This window comes from Gigantopelta aegis, chromosome 8, assembly GCF_016097555.1.
Source record: "Gigantopelta aegis isolate Gae_Host chromosome 8, Gae_host_genome, whole genome shotgun sequence".
NCBI classification, from domain to species: Eukaryota; Metazoa; Mollusca; class Gastropoda; order Neomphalida; family Peltospiridae; genus Gigantopelta; species Gigantopelta aegis.
Window position 1 is genome coordinate 49,472,477 of NC_054706.1, and position 20,102 is coordinate 49,492,578.

At 39.7% G+C, this 20,102-nt stretch overlaps 1 protein-coding gene across 1 annotated transcript in view; it reads left to right on the plus strand.

The window, feature by feature from the left end:
* The first annotated feature begins 4,514 nt into the window (after positions 1–4,514).
* The window catches only part of LOC121379441 (neprilysin-1-like), a 125,530-nt gene continuing 109,942 nt past the window's right edge, over positions 4,515–20,102 (plus strand). The window contains exon 1 of the mRNA XM_041508082.1: positions 4,515–5,334. Within this exon, the coding sequence (XP_041364016.1) occupies positions 4,936–5,334 (399 nt within the window). The 5' untranslated portion in view covers positions 4,515–4,935. The remainder of the gene's footprint in view (positions 5,335–20,102) is intronic.

Here is a 20,102-nt window from a genome sequence, read left to right on the forward strand (position 1 = left end):
TGTGTTTCGGTGTGTTGATAAACAGATCTGCACGTTTTTTACTAGGATGTCTGTGGTCAAAACGTATGTTCGGTCTAATAGTTGATATTAACATTAATATTTCAGGTTCCCCTACTTTTTGTCACGAGTATATATTACTGTTGTGGACAATTTCATTGCATTAACCAGTTTACTCAGTATGTTACCATTTTATTACAACGGATAATATACTTAACAACAAACGAAACGCGAATATTAAATTAGGTTTCTTTAATTTACTTATATCTCATCAGATTGAATCCCATTATTTTTGTGTCCATTAAAATTATCAATTTATTGTGCACATGTTATACCAATTGCTACTATCTGTTTACAGAATTAATTTTACCATGAAACTATAGTATATTTCGAAATCATAAAGGTTATGACGCATATGTATTAAAAATAAGGATAATTATTATATAACATTTATTGAAATATATTAAAATGTCAGAGAAATAAAAGTGTTATCAGTCACTCAGTGACGATAACAAATTTTAGAGTGAACATGTCACTATTTCACTATAAAATGTGTTATTGTCACAGTAAAAAAGTGCTATTTTCATTGTAAGAAAGCCGGAACTATTTTGCTGCTGGCATTTTAAAAATAAAGGTAAATTGCCTAAAGTTATATAATAAATAGAACATTTCATTTTTTTTTTTTTTTTAAATATGATTTATAGCTCATCTCGTGAAGTTTGCAATCATATCTCACTCGTCGCACAAGCGCGACTCGTGAGATATGATTGCAAACTTCACTCGATGAGATATCAATCATATTTGACAAAAAACATGAAAGATCTTCTATGTATGTATGGTTAGTTTACCTCCTGTTTAAACAGAACGTGGGTCTAGTCACTCAATTGCATAACTTCATCTTGAATTCGTCAACAAATGTTTGAAATAGTTTCTGACTTATCCATAAAGAATACATACAATGCATTGCCTATTAGATAGAAAGAAAGAAAGAAATGTTTTATTTAACGACGCACTCATCACATTTTATTTACGGTTATATGGCGTCAGACATATGGTTAAGGACCACACAGATTTGGAGAGGAAACCCGCTGTCGCCACATAGGCTACTCTTTTACGACAGGCAGCAAGAGATCTTTTATTTGCGCTTCCCACAGGCAGGATAGCACAAACCATGGCCTCTGTTGAACCAGTTATGGATCACCGGTCGGTGCAAGTGGTTTACACCTACCCATTGAGCCTTGCGGAGCACTCACTCAGGGTTTGGAGTCGGTATCTGAATTAAAAATCCCATGCCTCGACTGGGATCCGAACCCAGTACCTACCAGCCTGTAGACCGATGGCCTGCCACGACGCCACCGAGGCCAGTCACATTGCCTATTAGCGGCGAATATATAGAATGAACGTCCCTTTACTTACTTTGAGGAGAAGGCTGTGAATAAATTATATAACTCCGCCTTTAGTGCGTCATCAAGGGCTTCAAATTATTTTCGAATAAATCTACTGAAAATAAGGAACATTCACACCGAATTACTGTTTGAAACATATTTTGTTTGTTTGTGAGTGTCACCAGTTAACACGGTTCCACCATTTTGTAGCAAACGCAGATTAACTGGTGTAAACATACTTAATTTTTTCAAAACAAGTTGTCTTTGCTGGTTACATTCAGAGAAAAAGTGGTATCTGCTCTGATAATAATGCACACAATAACGAAGTAGAAGGAAGGAAATGTTTTATTTAACGACGCACTCATCACATTTTATTTACGGTTATATAGCGTCAGACATATGGTTAAGGACCACACAGATATTGAGAGAGGAAACTCGCTGTCGCCACTTCATGGACTACTCTTTTTCGATTAGCAGTAAGAGATCTTTTATATGCACCATCCCACAGACAAGGTAGTACATACCATCGGCTACTGAATGTCAAACATTTGGTAATTTTTACATACCCGCTACATTTTCCCATCAGTAAAAGGGAATCTTTTATATACACCATCCCACAGACAGGATGGCACATACCAAGTCCTTTGATATACCAGTCGTGGTTCACTGGCTGGAACGAGAAATAGCCCAGTGGGACCACCAACGGGGATCGACCCCAGACCGATCGCGCATCCAGCGAGCGCTGTACCACTAGGCTACGCCCCGCCCCCCGCCCCCCCCCCCCCCCCCCCCCCAAAAAGGGGAATCCAAATCTGTATTTAAAGTACTAGATGTTTGTGGGTAATTTCTGGCATGCTTCCATCAGAGAACTGTTCAAGCACGCATGTCGTGGGCGCGGGCGCAACCTCTGACTTCGCCAGAAAGTTCTGTCCATGACTAAACTAAACGTTTGTGTTAATCTAGTGTATAAAATATTTCCCCTTTGATTCACATACATGGAATGAGGGCACATTATAACCGTCAGGTTCTACTGCTTTTACAAAAGATAATATTGGCTGAAAATGTTGAATTTCTAGGGTATATACCACCAAATTAAGTCCCATAGACAACAATATTAACATATGTGGCTAAATCTTCTACATGCAAGGGGCGGGATGTAGCCCAAAGGTAAAGCAATTGCCTGATGCGCGGTCTGTCTAGGATCGATCCTCGTTGGTGGTTACCGGCATAGGTAGACTACACCATACATGTTTCAAGCACAAGGCTACTTGACACAGTGGTACTAGATGAAATAAAATAGCATACATGTTTTGCCGAGATGAAACATTCTTTTTTTTTTATAACAAAAACACTCACATTTATCACCAATAATAGGACTTGTGGTATTAACTGTTCTATCAAAAGTTCGTTTAACCTCAAACTTTGACCCAAACGAAGTTATTTGGTTTAGTACTACCTGTAACGGCAATGAGAGATTTAATGAGGTTTTGTTCGGCAAATGGAATATATATATATATATATATATATATATATATATATATATATATAGTAGACGCGTTGTTCAACCATGGGTGGTATACAATTTACTAAGAAGTCAGGAGCCGTGTCATTCATTATTTTGAACATAGTACGTAATTTCGTTTCATTTCGGCGATTGGAGAGCGTAACCATATATATCGCGTTGATTAATGCGAACAATTGCAGTCCGTTTATTATTTTTGCCTTTTCAAGCTGATTTTTGTTTTCGCATATAATAAAAAACGCTGTCCCAATTATTAGATGCTTATTCTGGTACAGGATGTATAAACGTTGTATACTATTATATTTGCATTGGTATTTGTCGATCTTGATAATACATATGTTTCATCAGTACAGAAAACGTTCTAGTATTTATATATATTATGAATGTGATTTGTCCATTTTAGATTGTTTGTGAATGTTAAAGGGGCAGACTCTAGTTCAACCCGTGCAAATTAACACTATTAACACTAAGTTCAGTTAATCAACAAACCGGTAACACATCTGGGTAAAGTTGCAACTGAACTGAACTGTGACTTTGAAATGGTGAAATGCCCTCTAAAACTAGACGAAAACTCGACTCCATAACTGTTTCTTCTCTTTTAAATATATGAGAAATGCATTTTGTGATATTAAAAACATCAGGATGATCCAAAACACTTCGAATGTACGGAAATCGATAATTTAAACAATAAAATCAAAGTAAAATATGATTTCAGTTAGCAAAAACGGCTCTAATAGTATAAAACATGTCTTAGTGTTTAAAAACTAGGGTATGTCCCTTTAAGACTAAATACTTACGTGTCTGCGTCATGTCTGATAGGTGTGGTACCTAAATACAATTAATTACATGGAGTATCTTATTGTTATTTTTCGAAAACAATACAACATGAGGGGTTTTTTTTTGTAGTTAATCGTGACTAGCAAGTACTTAGACCAGCTACTGCGTTTGTCGGATACACATTAAAATTAACTTTTAAAATATCACCTTAAAAAAACAAAAACATCCACAAACAAAATTTGAAAAAAATGATGCGATCATTACATTACATAACTTTGGTTTCTGTACGTCACCCGCTGCTTAGAAGCGTTTCGGATAATTCTATTGACCACCAAGAATCAACTTTAGAAGAAATCCTGTTGGCGGTGGATATACATTAAAATTAATTATATATTCCTCGCCGTGGACACACCCTCTACTAACATCGAACAGAACGTGGTCAATAAACGGTATAAGTTTCTTTGAGCGCTGGAGATCTGAGGACGGTATTAAACAGTTGTTCGCCGCGGGCTGTGATGGCCGTGAGGTATGATGGTGAATTCTATCGCGTGACGACTTTCAACTAAGCTGGAAACCGTGCAATAAGCAGTCACCGTTGGAGCCAGCCTTCCCCAGCCATTGCTGTCAAAATCAATGAACCAGGAAGAGGTAGGGAAATTGGCTTCCAAGAATTACTCTTTGATGCCTTTATAATGCCAACATTGTTGTGGTGCCGTTAACAGTATGACCACTAAAAAAAAAAGGATCTGCGAGTGTAATTGACTTTAAAATCTGAAAATACCGACGAAGGCGCTTACAGAACAAATTATCCTATAAAAAATGAAAATATTTTCTTTTTCTCTTTCTCGGCTTTTGAGTTGGTAACTTTTGCGATGTTCTCTTTCGAAACGTGGGTGATTCGATTAGCGGATCACGGGAGTTCGTGACAAGAATTGATTCCGTCTTTCAATATATGACAGAGCATCCGTAGCATGAAAATATCTCCACGCAGACGCACAATACCTCATTGATGGTCCTGTTGATCGGAGCCGATAATCAAATAGCTGGGAACCGATCTGCGATTTCACCCTTCGCGACCAGTAGCGGACCTCTCTCAGCACGACGCTAGTTCTTTAAACTTTTCGCCCTGAGGGATCGAATTCAGAGGAAGGAGAAGCGAAACTAAGAAACAAACTCGCACTGCCTGGCGATAACATTAACAGCACCACCAGCAGCAACAGTAGTAGCAACAGTAGCGGAAGACGTAGCAGTAGCATGGATCGTTACGGCGTCGTGTTCACCGTCGCGCCGTCCGAGTCCTGCGACGGACACGAGGACAACTGTCTGACGTTCCAGGACTCGCAGTCTCACCAGGACTCCGGACACTCGACCCCGGAGTCGGGACACTCGCCGATTCACTGGCGGGGATCCCTGGATTTGGAAAAGTCTCGAAACCGGAACCGGGACACGAGGGAGCGGTGCCTGTGCTGTTTGTTCTGTTTCTTCATGGTGTCGAGCGCTAGTCTGGCCGCGCTCGTTCTCTTGCTCTACACGGGACAGGTGAAGTTTCAGTTGTTGCCTGGCAACAGACCCAGGTCAAATGGTTACCCCGGGACGTCTTCGCTGAACGTCTCCTACGCCAATGTCGACGGAATGGCCAAAACACTCCCTAGGGTAAGATTTTTAAAAAATAAATAAATTATCAATAATAATTTGATTTACAAATTGAGTAATTGTGGTTGTAGTAGTAGTAGTAGTGGTAGTAGTAGTAGTAGTAGTTTAGTACTAGTAGTAGTAGTAGTAATGCTAATAATGCTAGTAGTAGATTAGTAGTAGTAGTGGTGGTAGTGGTAGTAGTAGTAGTAGTAGTGGTAGTAGTAGTAGTGGTAGTAGTAGTAGTGGTGGTAGTAGTGGTAGTAGCAGTAGTAGTGCCATTGGTAGTAATTTAGTAGTAGTAGACTAGTTTAGTAGTAGTAGTAATAGTAGTAATAGTAGTAGTAGTAGTAGTAGTAGTAGTAGTAGTAGTAATATAGGTAGTAGTGGTTTTGACAGTAGTGGTGGTAGAGGTAGTATAGCAGTAGTAGTGCCATTGGTAGTAATTTAGTAGTAGTAGACTAGTTTAATAGTAGTTGTAGTAGTAGTAGTAGTAGTAGTAGTAGTAGTGGTTGTAGTGGTGGTAGTGGTGGTAGCAGTAGTAGTGCAGTGGTAGTAATTTAGTAGTAGTAGACTAGTTTAGTAGTAGTGGTGGTAGTGGTGGTAGCAGTAGTAGTGCAGTGGTAGTAATTTAGTAGTAGTAGACTAGTTTAGTAGTAGTCGTAGTAGTAGTAGTAGTAGTAGTAGTAGTAGTAGTAGTAGTAGTAGTAGTAGTAGTTTTGACAGTAGTGGTGGTAATATTAAAATGTAAAAGTAGTCAGGGGCGGAGATAAGATTTCTTCAATGGTTTGGGGTGGGTTTATCGGGATGTAACTGTACATTTGTAGAAGACATTTTTAAAACCAAATCGAAAATTACCCCTCAGCCCCCCCCCCCCCCCCCCCCCACCCACGCTGAATGCTCGCCTGTTAATAGTGCTGAGGGTGGCGATAGTGACATTAAAAACGGACTTTATGATTACGTAACATTTCAACTTTGTTTTTCAGGCTCATGTATAAAATATATATGTAAAATCCAAGGTAAACAAAATCACATAAAAGGCAAAGACGTTTATGAAAATGTTGTTGCTTAATAAAGCGTTTCTAGAGTTGTCATGGAAAGCCGCCATTTCTTGACAAAGACAGCCTTTACTTAAATACAAAGCAACACACATTTTTAAGTATGCCCTTAATATAGAAGTGACTGTTATACATGATTTCCACAACAGCAGGTTGACACTGTACACTTCTGACCCGTACTTATTCATATTATTTTAAAACTACTTAAAGGGACAGACCCTAGTTTTTAAACACTAATACATATTTTTCACCTAGACCCTAATTTCAACCCGTAAAAATGGACACTAAGTTTGGTTAATTTACAAACATGTAATGTGGGTACAACAGAGAGAAACAAGAGTCTGTGACGTTGAACTACCCTTAAAAGAGACAAAAACGCGACTCCATAACCATTATTTCTCAGACGCGCGTGCGTTTTTAAAATATGAAAAATGCATTTTGTGGTATTAGAAAAACCAGGATGACCAGAAACATTTCGAGTGTACGGAAATGGACAATCTAAACAATAAAATATAAGTAATGTTTATAATTCAAGTTATCATTAAAAGCCCTAATAGTGAAAAATATGTCGTAGTGTTTAAAAACTAGGGTCTGTCCTTTTAATAACACAAACCAGTTGTCTACGGAATTAATGTTGTTGTCGTCCTTTGAATACAGATTAAACATAAAATAAACTGCACTGTTAACCCATTCATTTCTTCACCATTGTCCATGTACATGTAGTTTGGAAAGTACTGTGCTGTACTGTACTGTACTGTACTGTACTGTACTGTACTATGCCGTGCCGTGCCGTGCAGCGCCGTACCGTACCGTACCGTACCGTACTCAGCTGTATTCGATCATAAAACATGCACTCGATTAACTGGTCGAATGGATTAAGCCGGCATTCGGAACGCTGCAGAATATAACATTCAATATTATCGTAATATAAAATTATTTTCAACCTACTACGTTGACAGTATGTATTTATTCGCAATTATAATATAATGTCTCCAAAGCTATTATTAACAATAAAATATAAAATAATGATTTGGTTATTTCAGCTATTGATGCATAAATAATTATGTAAGAGATTCAAAGGTAGTAAAACATAATTAGTCTAAAATATGTACTTCATTAATTATTCTCGTCCCAGCCAGTGCACCATGACTGGTATATCGAAGGCTGTGGTATGTACTACCTTGTCTGTGGGATGGTGCATATAAATTATCCCTCGCTGTTGATCAAACAAGAGTAGCCCATGAAGTGGCGACAGCGGGTTTTCTCTCTCGATATCTGCGTGGTCCTTAACCATATGTCCATAACGTGCGTCGTTAACTAAAACGTTTTTTTTTTTTTTCATACCTTCTGCATTCCGTCTGTCCGCTCTTTCTTTTTTCTGTCACCCCTTCGTGTATGCGACCGTTCATTCATTCATCTATTCATCCATTCGTTCATTAATTCATTCAATTTTGCCTTGTATTTCTTTGATTGAATGAGTCACCCAATCATTCATTCTTTAACGTATCAATGGCTGGTTGGTTTAATCCGTTAAAATGTGTTTAGTGAAGCCGGCATTCTGGTGTTAACACTTTCGGGTGTATTGATTTTAATTTCGGCTATTCTCTACACTATTGATTATAATGTCATAATATGTTGGTTACCTTATTCGTCAACTGATGTTTGTGTTAAATCCTCCAAACCAGGGTACATGTGTCATTCCTCGATATCCTTCGGCTATGCTTCTCACTAACCCAGGACACACAAAAAACCCACCGAGGTAATAGAAGGATTTGGCAATCACACATTTACTGTTAGAGATAGTTATTGGACACCATTCCGAGTGTTCGTTCCGGCTAGTGCACCACGACTGGTATACCGAAGGCCGTGGTATGTGCTATCCTGTCTGTGGGATGGTGCATATAAAAGATCCCTTGTTGCTAATCAAAAAGATTAGCTCATGAAGTGGCGACAGCGGGTTTCTTCTCTCAATATCTGTGTGGTCCTTAAGCATATGTCTGACGCCATATAACTGTAAATAAAATGTGCTGAGTGCGTCGTTAAAGAAAACATTTCTTTCTTTTTTAATCATATTGGGCCGCATTTACGAAGCCTTTTTTTGTTCTTTCTCTTTTTTTTCTTAAACGCAGGTGTTTAAGCGTTGTAAATGTTTGTTAGCTACACTCGTATATCAAAGGCCGTGGTATGTGCTATCCTGCCTGTGAAAAGCGCAAATAAAATATCCCTTGCTGCTAATCGGAAAGAGTAATCTATGTACTGGCGACAGCGGGTTCCTCTCTCAATATATGTGTGGTCCTTAACCATGTCTGACGTCATATAACCGTAAATAAAATGTGTTGAGTGCGTCGTTAAATTCTTTTCTTTTTTTCATTTTGAGTGGAGTGGGTGACGTCACAATTTACTTCCCGCTCTGTACTATTGAAAGTTTGTTTTGTTTAACGACACCACTAGATCACATTGATTTATTAATCATTGGCTATTGGATGTAAAACATATGGTAATTTTGACACAGTCATAGAGAGGAAACCCGCTACAATTTTTTTCCATTGATATCAAGGGATCTTTTATATGCACCATCCCACAGACACGATAGCACACACCACGGCCTTTGATATACCAGTCGTGGTGCACTGGATGGAACGAGAAATCACTCAAATGGCCCATCTACGGGGATCGACCCTAGAGACCGACCGCGCATCAGGCGACCGTTTTACGACTGGGCTACGTCCCGACCGCTGTACGATTAAAAGGCTTGCTACTAACATATAATGTTAAAAATAATAAATGAATAAATAACACTTCTGAGAATGTCGCCATCTTTAAATCACTAACCGTGCCGATCTGCGAAACTAGCTGAACGATTATTACTGTTACCTAATCATATTGGGGGGCGGGACGTAGCCCAGTGGTAAAGCGTTCGCTTGATGCGCGGTTGGTCTAGGATCGATCTCCGTCGGTGGACCCATTGGGCTATTTCTCTTTCCAGCCAGTGCTCAACAACTGGTGTAACAAAGGCCGTGGTATGTACTGTTCTGTCTGTGGGATGGTGCATATAAAAAATCCCTTGCTGTTAATCGAAAAGAGTAGCCTATGAAGTGGCGACAGCAGGTTTCTTCTCTCAATATATGTGTGGTCCTTAACCATATATCTGACGCCATATAACCGTAAATAATATGTGTTGAGTGCATCGTTAACTAAAACATTTCTTTCTTTTTTAAATCATATTGGTCCGCATTATATAAGCCTGTTTTTTTTTTTTTTTTTTTTTTTCTTAAACGCAGGTGTTTAAGCGCTGTAAATGTTTGTTAGCTACACTCATGTAAGTCAGAAACAGACTTTGTAAATGCTGCCCATTATCATTAGCTATCGGTACCCGTGACAGTAATGATTTGGTGCGAAACCATTATCCAGTTTAACACAGTAACGCGTTCAGGAGGGAGAACGCTCGCGAATACTTTGAAAGGAAGGAAGGAAATGTTTTATTCAACGACGCACTCAACACATTTTATTTATGGTTATATGGAAGGGGGGGAATGTTTTATTTAACGACGCACTCAACACATTTTATTTACGGTTATACGGCGTCGGACATATGGTTAAGGACCACACATGTATTGAGGGAGGAAATCCGCTGACGCCAATTCATGGGCTACTCTTTTCGATTAGCAGAAAGTGATCTTTTATATGCACCATTCCATAGACAGGATAGCACATACCATGGCCTTTTATATACCAGTCGTGGTACACTGGCTGGAGCGAGAAATAGCCCAATGGGCCCACTGCCAGGGATCGATCCCAAACAGACCGCGCATCAAGCGATCGCTTTACCACTGGGATACGTCTCGCCCCCAATTAAGTCTGGATTCAAGATTTTGATTAATTACTATACTATCTCTATGGACGCGACTTTATTAAAACTTATAGTCTAGATGAAGTATTGTGAGCAAGCGATCAGGCTCAGGCAGTATGTCTTGGCCTCAACGTGTTATAAGCAAGAGATCAGACGAAGGCCACCATTTCATTTTATTTCAACTTATTTTCGTGCTTATATCCAATTAAGGTTCAAGCACGCTGTCCTGGGCACACACCTCGGCTATCTAGTCTGTCTGTCCAGGACAGTGGGTTAGTTGTTAATTGTTAGTGAGAGAGGTTAGGGCGTAGTGGTCTTACGCCTACCCATAGAGTCGTTAAAACTCGCTCTGGGTGGGAGCCGGTACCGAGCTGCGAACCCTGTACCTACCAGCAGAATTCAGAATGAAGCTGCTGTAGGACAGTACATACAAATAATCACTTGCTACTAATATAAAAATGCAGCGAGTTTCCTCTCTAAGACTTATGTCAGAATTACCAATGCAAATGTTTAAAACATCCAGTAGCCGATAATTAATAAATCCATGTGGTCTAGTAGTGTCGTTTAACGAAGCAAACAATCGTTTTACTAAAGTCTCGCTCGTATAAATAAGCAAGAAGTTAAATCTAGAGACACCGGCCTCGGATGGTGTAGTGGTTGAGACACCGGCCTCGGATGGTGTAGTGGTTGAGACACCGGCCTTTGATGGTGTAGTGGTTGTGACACCGGCCTCGGATGGTGTAGTGGTTGAGACACCGGCCTCGGATGGTGTAGTGGTTGAGACACCGGCCTCGGATGGTGTAGTGGTTGAGACACCGGCCTCGGATGGTGTAGTGGTTGAGACACCGGCGACTGGCAGGTACTTGGTTCGCATCTTGATAGTGGCTCCCACCCTAGAGCGAGTTTTAATGACTCAGTGTGTCGGTATAAGGCCACTCCTCTCTCGCTAACAACTAACCACTAATCAACTGTCCAGGTCCACTAATCAACTGTCCAGGTCTCCTTTTACGAAGCGTTCTTAGCACTACGATCACCTTAGGTCCATAACTACCTTTCTTTAAAAAAAATAATAACCGCCACAAAAATTTAACACAGAGACAAAGACATTTTTTTTGGACATTACAAAGATGGATTATGATGATGCTGATGATGATGATGATGATGATGATGAGATGAATGGTGAAGCCGCAGTATTGCCTCAGGTGGAATACGAACCCAGTACCTAGCAGCCTCAAGACCGATGGCATAACCACTACACCACCGAGGCCGACAGTTAATGCGATCTTAGCGCTAAGACCGGTTTGTAACGACGCACTCAGCACATTTTATTTACGGTTATATGGCGTCGGACATATGGTGAAGGACCACACAGATATTAAGTGAGGAAACCCGCTGTCGTCACTTCATGGGCTACTCTTTTCGATTAGCAGCAAGGGTTCTTTTAAATGTACCATCCCACAGACAGGGTGGTACATACCACGGCCTTTGATATACCAGTTGTGGTGCACTGGCTGGAACGAGAAATAGCCAAATGCACCCACCGACGGGGATCGATCCCAGACCGACCGCGCATCGAGCGAGCGCTTTACACTGGGCTACGTCTCGCCCCACGTTGCATTTGATTCCGATTCACTAGAAAGTGATGCTTTCGTTATGCATTGAGAGATCGAGGTTGCACTGAAAACCCCCCACATTAAAACAAAAAACAAAAAAATTTAAATAACTAAACTTCATGCATTTTACATGACGAAATATATATATATATTTTTATATATATATATATATATACATGTATGTATGTATGTATGTATGTATGTATGTATGTATGTATGTATGTATGTATCAAATCTGATATATAAATAAACCCCGAAACGTAGGCGTTAATTAATTGAATATATATATATATAGCTAAAGTGTTTTGTTCACTGACATTTCTATTCGGCAAAAAACCCTCAAAACCTAACAGGTTTTTTTAAATACCGGTATGTGGAATAACAATTTATAGAAATGTTATCCAGAGAAAGTTAATTGAAATGATATTATTATTTTTTCTACTAATATAAAGAGATTGATTTCTAGTAATACAGTATTAAGAAGATCCGTCGGTCGATGTTTATTAAAGTAACGATTGGTTTAATTATCGCATCTCCCTGGTTTTGTAATAATTGCCACAATTATGGTTGCCACCATAACAACAACATTGCCGATACATGGAAACAATAAGGTGATTTGCGAGTACTGTCGCTTTAATAACTAACAAAACAGTATGGCGAAAAGTAGCTTAGCCGGGCTTATTATGTTCGGTGAAAAATGACGTAGATTTAATGGATAGGATTCTAGCATCTCGCTATTTTATTGTGTAAACACGAAAGGAAAATTATAGTTTCAATTTGTAGCAAGTAAGCACTAGACGACACAGTTTGATAAAAAAAAATTATATATCAAAAGTTTGTTTTGTTTAACGACACCACTAGAGAACACTGATTAATCAATCATCGGCTATTGGATGTCAAACATTTGGTAATTGTGACATGCCGTCATCAGAGGAAACCCGCTACATATTTTTTAATACAGCAAGGGATCTTTTATATGCATTTTCCCACACACAGAAAAACACATACCATGGCAGTTGACCAGTTGTGGTGCGTTGGTTGGATCGAGAAAAAAACCCCATTCAGTTGAATGGATCCACCGCAGTTTGATAAAGTAACAAAACGAACTAAATATACTCTTCAAAAAAGTAGGGGAACCTGAAATTGTAATGTTAATATCAACTATTAGACTGAACATACGTTTTGACCACAGACATCCTAGTAAAGAACGTTCAGGTATGTTTATCAACACACCGAAACACATTTCATAGTTTGCACATGCATCACGCAGTTGCCCCGTACACGTGCGTGGGGTGTCATTTTTTATTTTGACCATTAAGGTCCATTAATCACTGTGGAACATTATTTCTGTCAATCCGTTTCATTCTGTTGATCATACAGTTGTTATTGTTTGGTTTTCAGTCATTTTTGTTGTTTGAATTTGCGATTTACTGATAGAAAAACGTCAACTTTCAAATTTTACTTCTGACCCCAATCGTCTTTCAAGATCTTTGGTGGTCATAAAACCTACTGTAATACTGAACTACCGGTTGCAATGTTTGCCAAATTAATTCACTATTATCATAAAACCATTCCCCATAGCTAATATACCTTACAATTTTGGCAGTTGTAAATTCTTATTAGAGTTCCCCTACTTTTTTAAAAGAGTATACATAAAGAGATGTATAAATAAATAGAAAACTATTTTCCAAATAGTGACGCCCCTTTAATGATATTGCGCTACAAAAGTGTACAATTGACTGACTTTCGGGCACGGAATCAGGTTTCTCCCCGTTAAATTGTACAAGGCATAGTCATTTTATAGAAACTCCGAACGAACAACTTTGTTTATTTATTTAATTACCTGTTTGAGATGTAAAAAAACACCAACGTGGCTTTATAGACACGCGGTCTTTATACAAGTTACTTTTTATGGCACATTCGGATGACTGTACAATGTAACAAAATAAACAAATAAATAAACAGATAAAAAGTTGTTAAATAAATACGTAGATAGACAGACATACTATCTATGTATATCTCTATCTATCTATCTGTCTGTCTGTCTGTCTATCTGTTTGAAAGAGAGAGAGAGAGAGAGAGAGAGAGAGAGAGAGAGAGAGAGAGAGAGAGAGAGAGAGAGAGAGAGAGAGAGAGAGAGAATGTTTTATTTAATGACACACTCATTTTATTTACGGTTACATGGCGTCAGACATATATTGAGAGTCAAGAGTTCGAAGTGTCCCGAACTAAACTCGTAAATAAATAACATAATACGTTCATGCTTGCCGTTGATGATATACGTGTCAGAAGGTATTTTATTGCACCAATAAATGCATGCTATATTAATATACCCTGGACTCAACCGCTGGCAATATCAGAGACTGTGTCCAGGGTGGACATGCCTGAACCTTGAATGAAAAAAAAAGTTTAACAACACCACTAGAGCGCACTAATTTATTAATCTTCGGTTATTGGATGTCAAACATTTGGTAATTTTAACATAATGTCTTAGAATGAAAATCCGCTACATTTTTCCATTAGTAGCAAGGGATCTTTTATATGTACCACCCCACAGTCAGGATAGCACATACCACGGCCTTTGTTGATATACCAGTTGCGGTGCACTGCCTGGAACGAGAGATAGCCTAGTGGACCCATCGACGGGGATCGATCCCAGACCGACCGCGCATCAAACGAGCGCTTTACCACTGGGCGACATCCCGACCCCGGAACCTTGAATTAATGGGGGTATATTAAATGTACTTGAATTTTGAATTTGTATTTAGATTTGTAATTTTAACCGAACTAGTGTCTGTGCGTCAGGTTCCCTTTTATTTGAAATGTATAGAAATATGCATGATTAAGTGAAACGTGGTAGGCTGAGTAAATGAGAAATACCAGCCTCGGCGGTGTCGTGGTTAAGACTGGTAGGTACTGGGTTCGCAGCCCTGTACCGGCTGCCACCCATTGCGAATTTTAACGACTCAGTGGGTAGGTGTAAAACCACTACACCCTCTTCTCTCCCACTAACCACTAAAAACTAACAATAATACACCACTGGAAGAAAGAACGTGTTTTAATTGTTCCAACCATATTGAAGACGAGTGCCACGTTTTACTTGAATGTCCGTTATATGTAAATATTAGATTAGAAGTACTCGCTTACTATAGGACATTACTTTTAAATTTTGATCACTGCAAAGATATCCAAAAAGTGTGTTTTATCTTGTCCTGTCCCGATATATGTATTTTATCTGCCAAAACCTGTTATTTTATTCTTAAACATAGAAAATCCCTTTTTATACACTATGAAATGATTCGTGTATATATCTTATTGTTTTATCTGTGCTGCAATTGTTTTAGCTGTATATATATATACTCTTCAAAAGAAGAAACGCAAAACCACATTGTCGTAACATTTGGAGAATTTATTTAATTATTGAATGGTGAGTCCAATAATTACCAAATGTTGCAGGATTGTTCACAATTCACTCTAGTCCATTGTGAGTAAGTGATAGGACACACCACCAAGGTCAAGGTCATCTGGAGTCAATACCGGGTGTGGCCTCCGCGTGTGTTGACAACTGCCTGGCACCGCCTGCCCATTGAAGCAACCAGAGTACGGATGACGTCCCGGGGGATGGTGGCCCACTCGGCCTGCAAGGCTGCTGCCAGCTCGGGCAGGGTCTGGGGCTGTGGTTGTCGCTGTCGGAGGCGTCGGTCCAACTCGTCCCATAGATGCTCATTTGGGTTCAAATCCGGTGATATCGATGGCCAAGGAAGGACATTAATGTTGTTGTTCTGTAGGAAAGCCGTTGTGAGACGTGCTGTGTGAGGCCTGGCGTTGTCATGTTGGAACACTGCGTTGGCGTTGGCCATAACTGGAACGATGTGTGGCCGGAGGATCTGGTCAATCTAGCCCTGTGCATTCAGGTTGCCCTGCACGTGGACCAGGTCAGTTCTGCCAGTGTGTGAGATGGCTGCCCACACCATGACACTACCCCCGCCGAATCTGTCCACTTCCTGCACGCAGTTTGCCGCATAACGTTCACCACGACGCCTATACACGCGACATCTTCCATCATGACGTCGGAGCAGAAATCGGGACTCGTCACTGAACCACACCTGTCTCCATCGCAGTTGAGGCCATTGTCGATGAATCTGGCACCACTGCAGTCGGAGTCGACGGTGTTGTGGTGTTAAGATGACACCTCGAACTGGACGTCTGGCACGAATTCCTACCTCACGTAGGCGGTTCCGTACGGTCTGGTCGGATATCCTGCGCAAACCTGGTATTGCTGCGGCTGTGATGGTGGCAGTAGTCAATCGTTCCCGAAGGTGGCGTACCCGGATGTAGCGGTCCTGCCCGGGGGTAGTGACCCGTGGTCGACCGGATCTAGGGAGGTCACGTGTTGATCCATGTTGCTGGTAACGGTCCCACAGTCTGGAGATGGTGCTTGGGGACACATGGAATGCCCTGGCAACGGCCGTTCTGGATTCGCCTGCGTCTAGTCGGCCGATGGCATTGTTTCTCTGCGGTTCACTGAGACGTGGCATGTCCTGGATTGTCAACTGTCGGCCAGATACAGAGGCCAGGCAAGCGAACACCCTGCACTTTTATACTGTCGGTGTTCATGTTGCACGTGCAGACAACACACGTGCAGTGGTGACATGGTTTTCACGTGGCTGCGTTTTTGCGAATATTCACATTTTGGAACTTTATTGTACAGTAGCTGCGTTTTATCGAATGTAACCGTGGGAATGTGTTTGGGACATGCAATGACCTTATATTCACAAAGCATGAACCGGTAGGAAACATAAAATCGGAGTTATAACCCATTTGTACCCTTTTGCGTTTCTTTTTTTGAAGAGTATATATATATATTTTTTTTTTTTTTTTTTTTTTTTTTTTCTTTGTCTTCTTTAGATGCTTTTATTCAATAGTCTCTCATAACTCAGTATAGAGTGGCTCATTACAATTTTATTACTTTTATTGATTGTATGTATATGTTGTATTTTTATTTTGTTGTAATGAGGTGAGACTTTAATAAACTATCTGTCTGTCTGTCTGTCTGTCTGTCTGTCTGTCTGTCCCACTGTCCTAGACAGACAGCCCAGGACACCGTGCCTGAACCTTAATTGGATATACTCACGAAAATAAGTTGACATGAAATGAGTGAACGAGACATATACATATAGACAGACGCCGTTATATGTTTGGCGTAACCGCTATTATCTAACTTGTGCAAACAGTTTACCCGTGACACAGTACCCGCAACATCACACGTTGTGTTTGCGAGTTCTGTAGGATGACTAATTAGAACAACACGTGAAGTTACAATAATACTGTACATCCTATATCACAACGAGAGAAATGGTCATCAAAATGTATTATACATGTCATCGACTGACGTTTGCGTGTATGTTTAAAATCGATCATCAAATACGTCCTTTGAAGCTGTCTGAAACAAAACATTTACAGACAAAATTAAAGCCACGTCACACTGACCTACCTGTAGCTTACTTCTCTACCTGTTTACCGGCCTCGGTGGCGTCGTGGTTAGGCCATCGGTCTACAGGCTGGTAGGTACTGGGTTCGGATCCCAGTCGAGGCAAGGGATTTTTAATCCAGATACCGACTCCAAACCCTGAGTAAGTGCTCCGCAAGGCTCAATGGGTAGGTGTAAACCACTTGCACCGACCAGTGATCCAATAACTGGTTCAACAAAGGCCATGGTTTGTGTTATCCTGCCTGTGGGAAGCGCAAATAAAAGATCCCTTACTGCTAATCGGCAAGAGTAGCCCATGTTGTGGCGACAGCGGGTTTCCTCTCAAAATATGTGTGGTCCTTAACCATATGTCTGACGCCATGTAACCGTAAATAAAATGTGTTGAGCGCATCGTTAAATAAAACATTTCTTTCTTTTTCTTTTCTTTACCTGTTCACAAAACAAGCATACCTATGCGTGGATTAGCGCAAAAATAATTATATTTTTCACAACTTAGTAAGTATATGTATGTGACATCTTTGTTTTGTGGCGCCCAACTGAAATCAATATTTTTGTCAAGTGGAAATATGCACATAGGCGTACAGGCTCCCATTCGTGCAGGGGTGGGGTGGGATGGAGGCAGGCTGGCTTTTGCTCGAATTACACGAAAATGCTCGAATCTGGATAACACCATTTATTCATATTAACATTACTGCCAAAACAGCTACTAGTATATAGGATTGGAAACAAATCACTACACATCTTTTACATGAATTAAGTTTGAGGGTAGAATGATGGAAATACATGTTAAGAAGGTTTTAAGTTAGCACATTTTTTCCGAATATCTGTATATTTTTTCCCTGAATTTGAGGTTTTGCTTATGCATATTCATCGAGTACAGGATACAAATATGTTTATAATAATCTGCAAAGCTACTGATTATGTGTCCGCGGTTGAAGTCACAAATGGCTAGTAAAGAATATTTCACGAATCTGTCGCTTAAACCCCGAATTGCATTGTACCCGTTTTTCACTGAGAACAATAGAAAAGTGTCTGCTTATTGCTACTCACTCTGCACACTTCCTCGTCTGAAATGCTTTACGGATTTCTTAGAAAGTCTGTCAAAGCATTTGGCGATAAGTCGCAAATCTTAAGATTAGTGTGTACGTTTGGCTGTCATTAACTTGCGTTAAGGGTTTTGTCAAAATGATGCGTTGATAGAACTCTATACAAGACTTTACCAGCTGATGCCTTGTTAACGCCCACATTGGTAGACAGTACAATGACAATTTTTTATATATATATTAAGTGCAACAAAATGGTAATTAAATAACGAAAACGTGCTTTACAGTATACTAAGAGAAAAATAACAACAAACCGCCATGTAATTTTCGTGAAATTGTCATAAAATTGAATATATATATTTTTTGTAACTAGTTTTAGTCCATGAGCCAGAGCCCAGTATTTGGGGAACCACGCGGTGGTAGGGGGGAGGGGGAATGAATGTTCATAGTGATTATTCTTGAGGCCTATATTCCAAGAGATGGAAAATGTATGACAGCATTGTAACATTTACAGCTTTCGGTGTATAACTACCAATTTTATTAACCTATCCTTATTTCCACGGCAACTATATTGTTTTTTATCGAAATGCTAAAGGGGTAACTACTCTAAAGCATAGTAAAATATTCATCAAGACAGTCAGGATGACAAATCTTGGAGGATGGGGAGTTAATGAATTAGACGATAGAGATATGTTAACACTATTGAAAAAAAGATTAGGAAGGAAGGAACTGTTTTATTTAATGACGCACTCAACACATTTTATTTACGGTTATATGGCGTCGGACATATGGTTAAGGACCACACAGATATTGAAAGAGGAAACCCGCTGTCGACACTTCATGGGCTACACTTTTTGATTAGCAGCAAGGGATCTTTTATATGCACCATCCCATAGACAGGATAGCATATACCACGGCCTTTGATGTACCAGTCGTGGTGCACTGGCTGGAGCGAGAAATATCGCAATGGGTCCACCGACGGGGATCGATCCTGGAGGATGGGGAGTTAATGAATTAGACGATATGAACAAATTGTTACTTTACTTCTAGTTCTCAAATATTATTCCACACAAACTCCTCTAAACCGGCTACCCCCAGGACCAAGTAAAATGTCCGGTTTTTAGAGGTATCTGGTTTAGAAAGGTTATTTCCTGCACAGCTATTTTAAAAGGGACCATGAAAAACGTCCGGGTTTTGAAGGAATTCCGGTTTGCAGAGGGTCCGGTTTTGAGAGTGTTCACTGTATTTACAAAAGTCCATCATTTAAAAAGTTACTTTAGTTAATTTATTGCTTTCCCTAAAAACATTATGTTATGTTTCTTTTGTCTGTGAGTATATTTAAATGTCCTTTTCTTGTCTTGCTTAATTTTCCTTAAGAATTCTGTACTGGACAGCAGATTACAAAAAACGAAAATAAAGTTTATACAAAATATTTGTTGCTGACATTTACATGTGGAAGTAATCACATCGCTTAACAAATACGTTTGTGTGTTAGAGAAAAAAAATGAGCGAAAAATCGAGCTATTTGTAGTTATACATAAGCTCAATAAGCAGTTAATACCCACAAGATAGTCTGTGTTTTCAATCAAACATGGCGAATGCCATCATACGGTAAAGACCGCAATTATACCCCGTGTGTCGGGTTTAAATCGTTAGTGTCTGCTCTTTCAGGTTTGGTTTTCATTTCCACATTTTCTGAACGGCAAAACCAGTATAGAATTATGCTTCTTAGCA